Consider the following 6,000-nt stretch of genomic DNA (forward strand, 5'->3'; position numbering starts at 1 on the left):
CCCTTTGAAGATTAGTCATATATGAAGAATGAATGCTTCAGTAACTTAAATGCTCCTACTGTAAAAAAAAAAAAATAAAAATATGAGCCCTTATGGCTTTTTGGTTCAGAAAGCAGCTTAAGTTACCCATTGTGAAGCATGAAAGGTCTGTCACTGGTAACGAGTCAAATATCTGTGCTTGCATTTATTAACAAAGGTGACGTCTCCCCTACTACATTCAATTGGTTTTTACAAGCAGACACAAGTGTAGTAAGCACAAGTACACATACGTTTGTCTTCTAGGGCCAGAAACTCTATTAAAAATAGCTCATTGGTGTCACCTTTCCATATTCATCCTGTAAATATCGGTCTCAGCTTCTGCTGACTCAGCAGTACTTTAGGTATGTCAAGAAGCATTTACAATTTTAAGACAAGTTACCTCTAAAGCTCACTGACAGCGCCCTCACCTTTATCTGTGCTCCAGGACAGATATAGTGGTACACAGACGCATCCTTCTGAAGATGTAGAGAACGTAACATCTGGTCAGATCCCCCCTGAAGGAGCTGCACAAAGAATATTTTAAGAAACGGCGAATGAAAATAAAAAACCCAAATAATTTCTTTTTCTGTTTCTTATTCATCTGCTTGACAAGCAAAATCATAAACCCATTAAATTACTGCTACAAAAGAATCAGCTACAGGATCTGAAGTCACAAGCGCAACATGTGCAAAATTCACGGTCTGCATCGCTGGAGGGCTCTGACCACCAGTGCGAGGTTGCCAAAGTGACTGTCATTTTGAGCGACACAACTGTTTAGAAAACAAGCCTGAACCTCTTCACAGACCAGCCACGTTTACATCGGTGACATGCCACAGATGTGTCTTGGCAAGCACATTTACCCTCTCTGCTACACACAGAGGCTTTCCAGGGTGGAAATGACACATTTGTGAGAGAGGTGCTAACATGCCATCATGGAGTACTGAGTAAGTGGGAAAAAAATAAACAAACCTACATTTCCCTGGCGGCAAACCTGAGAATAAAGGTTATACTAATAGACCGACCATTTCCCCCAAAGGAGACACAAGGGAACCACCGTACAATATGGAAGACATTAAAAAGAACATCCCCCACCAAACAAAAAAAAGAAAGTCAACTTGGTGTCATAAAATTACTTCCATATGGCCTAAAGGCCTCAAGAGAAAATAGAGGGATTAGACTTATTACAAATAAAACAGTGAGTCAAAGTCCAATATTCTACCATATTTGTTTAGTTAGCCTCCTTTTAAGTTTACAAATGTGTTAATATGGGACTGGAGGATAGAAAAAAGTAAACCTTCCCATGCTCCTTCCCCAGCCCAGGCCTCTTCAAAGAACTAAAGAACCTGAGATCACCCAAGACGCAACGACAAGGGGACCCTTTGCAAAACACACGAGAGGGTGAAAGCTTTAAATATTTTGCCTATCATGTCTGGGAAACTTGAGAGAAGTCATTTGTTTCAGCAAATGAATACAAACCTGGTAAAAAGAATGAAAGCTTCGTTCTCCCGGCTGTTGCACAATCACACGAGACTGGGGGGGGAAACAAAATACGGAGATAGGTATTTCTGGATGCGGCTGGTCTGCTTCCCCAGCACCTCCCCTTAGACACCGAGGCATCGGCTCACCACCGCTAGGACACCTCCACACTAATTTTATCTTACAATACGTCTGTTATGAACACGATTAGCTTGGCACGACCATGGGGTTTGAAGTCTATCATCAAAAAGACCAGCTTGCGGAACAGCTGCAATGTCCTACTTCCAACCAGGAATCCCATGTGGCAACTGCAGAATCGCTTTCACGGAAGAGTCAAATAAAGCATCATTTTAGTTTAAGAGTTATTTAATCGCTGGAAATGAAAAACAGGACTCCGTGACTACAAACAAACGCTCTGGGGGCCATAGCGAGGGCCTTATGCTCTGGTAAGCACTTCTTACAGGACAGGCTGACCAACAGCACCAGCCACGGGATGAGCGAACGCTCTGCTCTAACACCAGGGCAGCGTTTTAGGGAGCAAGCGACAGCTCCAGCTTCAGAGCGCTCATTCCAAATCAGTGTTAAAGAGCGCAAAAAAACCCCGGAATGTTAAATGCAGCAGAAATTCAGTCAATAAGCGACGTGTCCTGATTTTACGCTACAAGTTTGAACTACAAGGAGTGAGAAAGCATGTGTTCCTGCTGCAGTGCAGAGTCACTGTCTGTTAACTGCCTTTGGAGCAGAACCTCAACTGCATTCAAAATGGAAACAAATGTAACTTGGTAGAAGTCAAGAATATGAAGCAAAAGGATCGGGATTTAAGTCACTGCAGCTGCAGCCCCAACCCCTTTTTTACATGAAAGTATCACATGTTAAATGTTTGGGTTTGTTGGTTTGTTTTTTAAAATAAAGTGTTTATTCTGAGAATAGACTTCAGGGAAATAATGGGAAAAGTAAAAAACACAAACAAAAAAGCATGTTAGCAGATGTGGTCAAACATATAAATTAAAGCCAGACGTGTGTCTCACACATAATGAGAACTGTTAATAGATCACGCCCACTTTCTCTACAGAGTTTTACATATTCCAATGTTTTCAGCCACCACTTAATGACATGAAAAAAAATTACACTTAGGATCACTTGGAATACATAAAAACAAGCTACTGAAAAATCACACAAGGCTGTGGCATTACTCCAGAGTTACACTTCCCAAGCATACCGTTGCTACTTACAGACCTAGATATCTTCTCCTTTTATTCAGCAGTGGGATCTCAGTGCGGGAACTTATAAAGAAGGAGTTTTACAGAGTTAATTTAACCTCAGCTTTTATTCTGGATACAAAATTCATACACCTATATGCTCACAAGCTTCTGAGTAACCCTAGGGCCTTACAGGGTGAGCGCTGGAAGCAGCGGTGGTAAAGTCACAGGGCACTGCCGGTGCTTCAGCAGCATTTCAGTTACTTACAGTAATTCTTGGAGCAAAATAAAGCCCTAGATTTAACTGAGATTCTGTGCCCTCGTACGTAACATCATGACATACCACATTTGAAAGGAAAATTTTCTATTGCCAAAGCACATACTACAAAAGTAACCACACAAAAGCCTCGAACTCTAAAAGCGAGCGTGGCTTACCTTCTCTAGTAAGTAATTATTGATATGCCCACCTATTGGGTCTCCTTTAAAATCAAAGTTGATATCCATATATTTTCCAAACCTGCTGGAATTGTCATTACGGTTTGTTTTGGCATTGCCAAAGGCCTCTAGCACACAGTTGGATTTCAGCAGTATGTTCTTTACTCTGTAGTACAGATAAATGGAAAAGAGAACAGGGTAAGTCCACACTTGTATACTCAAACCATGGATATTTTTTTCGCAGGCATTTCTAGAGAAGAATTTAGTAACAGCAGAGATGCTCTTCGATGACCTATTTGGGCAGATGTGTATGACATTAGGAATCCCACGGGAAATCAGCTGGGAGCTTTCGGTCATGTTCCTTCGAGCTGAGTAAACGGGAACCAAAGACCAGATCCCGCCACTGAAAATAGCATCAAAAACTCAGTTCCTTCACATATGTAAGTCTTGAAATCAATTCCTTGAACTCTTTTCAAATAATTTTTTAAATTTTTGTTGGGGTAGATACTAAGTCTGTCTCAGCAGAAAGTCACGTTCTTTGCTCAAAACCTTTCACTCTAAGGCTGACGGGCACATTTTCCAACTCAGGAGCGTGCAAGCCTGAAACATTGGGGAACATGCTCCTGGCACTCAACGTGCTATTCTAGTGCACACAAATTTCTGGAAATTTGCAACAGGAAACATGATTTCTAGATACTGTCTTTATTTTGAAAGTTTGAACTTTCAAAATAAAGACTTCAACTTTCAAAATAAACTTTTCTACATGATTTTAGCAATCAATATTGCAAAATTCCCAGAGTAAAAGTAGTATCTGAAGAAGTTAGGTAAATGCTGTAAAATCAGCATGCAATTAGTATAAGAAACCACCTAATAACACGGTTAACAAGGGTTTTAGACTGACAGAGGGGAGATTTAGATGAGAGATGAGGAAGAAATTCTCTCCTGTGGGGGTGGTGGCCCCTGGGGCAGGTTGCCCCGAGAAGCTGTGGCTGCCCCATCCCTGGAGGTGTTCAAGGCCAGGTTGGACGGGGCCTGGAGCAACCTGGGCTGGGGGGAGGTGTCCCTGCCCAGGGCAGGGGGTGGGACTGGATGGTCTTTAAGGGTCCCTTCCAGCCCAAACCATTCTATGATCCTATGGTGCTACACCGTCCAGAGAGAGAGATCCATAAACAAAACAATTTCACTTATTTTTCTGCAAAGCCCTTACCTTTCCACCTCTGCTCTCTGACCGGGGTTGGTAATGGCTGCTATGTAATGCATGATATATTTACTGGCCTCAGTCTTCCCAGCCCCACTTTCACCTGAGGGCATAAATACAAAGATGACACAACAGATCAAAAAAAGCACTGAACAGTATATCTTAATTCTACACCGACACTGTTTGGGGCTTTTATTCTTGTTTTTTTAAAGCAATCTTACTTGTGTGCCCTTTGAATATTTTCTAAACGTAGCCATAACCCTGCCCGGTTGTTGCTGCTGCGCTGACTTAGAAACAGTTATGATGTAAGGTTTCACAGGTCGGTAAAAGGCCTGGCACACAGAGGATCAAAAGGAATATTGTTAGAGGAGAAAGACTGGCGCGCAGAGGCTCGGCTAGCAGCAGTGCCGGGAACTGCAGTACAAGAGGCTACTGTTCCGCACAGCAGCTCGGGTCTCTCGCTTTTCAGAGCTGCTAAAGCACGGGAACATCAAGGAAACGAAGTGCCAGGATCCAGATAGCAACCGTTCATGGTACAAGCACTGCTCCCACTGTTAGAGCCACCACAAGCAATCAGTCCGGCCATCGGAACAGAGAACATCAGTCATCTGCAGGACAAAAATCAGCAGTTCTCTAAAGGGAGAGAGGAACGCTGCTCTCACTGATCTCCATTCACACAGGCAGAGCAAGCAGGGGACTCTTCTTCAAGTTATCACCTTGCATGCACCGATTAAGCTAATGACTGACACCAGCTCTTGAATTAAATAAGAAATAAATGCTAAGGTCTCCACACACGGATTCAAATGCAAATAAGCAATTATTAATGATGTTTTCTTTTATACAATGCTGTCATTAGCTAAATCATTCTTCTTTCTCTGCCTAGAATTTCACAAAGATCAAGTGTTCATCATGATGAAAAGCTCTTTCAGCTTACCTGATATTACAATACAGGTGTCTTTTGATCGCCTCTTCATCGCTTTGTAAGCAGCATCAGCGATCGCAAAAAGGTGAGGCGGCCTCTCGTACAATTCCCTTCCTTTGTACTGCTCAATCATGTCACGCCCGTAGATGTTCAAGTTCTTGTAAGGATTCATGGAAACAACCACCTCCCCGATAAACGTATAAATCCGTCCTTTTTCAAACCTATACAGGATGAGACAAGAGGGAGAATGGGAATTAGACAAACATAGAGATCTACAATATGTCTTCTAAGCAAGTTGCCCATTTCATCAGATGAATCCTTCACCCCGTCGTCGTACTGAAACATTATAATAAAACGCTGACTACGGACATTATCGGGCCAGTGTGGCCTGGATGGCATGTTACCATACCATGTAGAGACCTGATGTTACAAGGCCTAAGAACTAGGGCTAGCTTTGAATCTTACCGCCTATGAAGGAAATTTCTACTGCCATTTCACCTACAGACGCATGACCGACCAGGTTACCGAGGTACCCACACCGATCGTATTTCTGCGTAAGGCAAACTTTTGCTTTGACGACACAATGGAGCTGTCTTTCTGCATATTCAGGGATTTCTGCAGCCAGAAACAAATGCTTCTAAGAAATTCTTTAGCAAGATTTAAGTTAATATCATTTACTGCTTCTACAACTGACGACAAGAGGAGTTTATGATGAGTTCATACAATCTGCTTCATAAAGGGGATTTAAAGGC

General features: G+C 42.4%; 1 protein-coding gene across 1 annotated transcript in view; it reads right to left on the minus strand.

Annotated features, from left to right (window-relative positions):
- Positions 1 to 5,758, minus strand: part of MYO1D (myosin ID) — a 141,203-nt gene extending 135,445 nt beyond the window's left edge. The window contains exons 1-6 of the mRNA XM_009883722.1: positions 5,751 to 5,758; positions 5,261 to 5,469; positions 4,336 to 4,429; positions 3,129 to 3,294; positions 1,495 to 1,548; positions 447 to 542 (exon numbers count right to left, since the gene is read on the minus strand). Coding sequence (XP_009882024.1) covers positions 447 to 542; positions 1,495 to 1,548; positions 3,129 to 3,294; positions 4,336 to 4,429; positions 5,261 to 5,469; positions 5,751 to 5,758 — 627 coding nt within the window. The remainder of the gene's footprint in view (positions 1 to 446; positions 543 to 1,494; positions 1,549 to 3,128; positions 3,295 to 4,335; positions 4,430 to 5,260; positions 5,470 to 5,750) is intronic.
- Between the last annotated feature and the right edge of the window lie 242 nt (positions 5,759 to 6,000).

This window comes from Charadrius vociferus, unplaced genomic scaffold, assembly GCF_000708025.1.
Source record: "Charadrius vociferus isolate BGI_N301 unplaced genomic scaffold, ASM70802v2 scaffold1284, whole genome shotgun sequence".
NCBI classification, from domain to species: Eukaryota; Metazoa; Chordata; class Aves; order Charadriiformes; family Charadriidae; genus Charadrius; species Charadrius vociferus.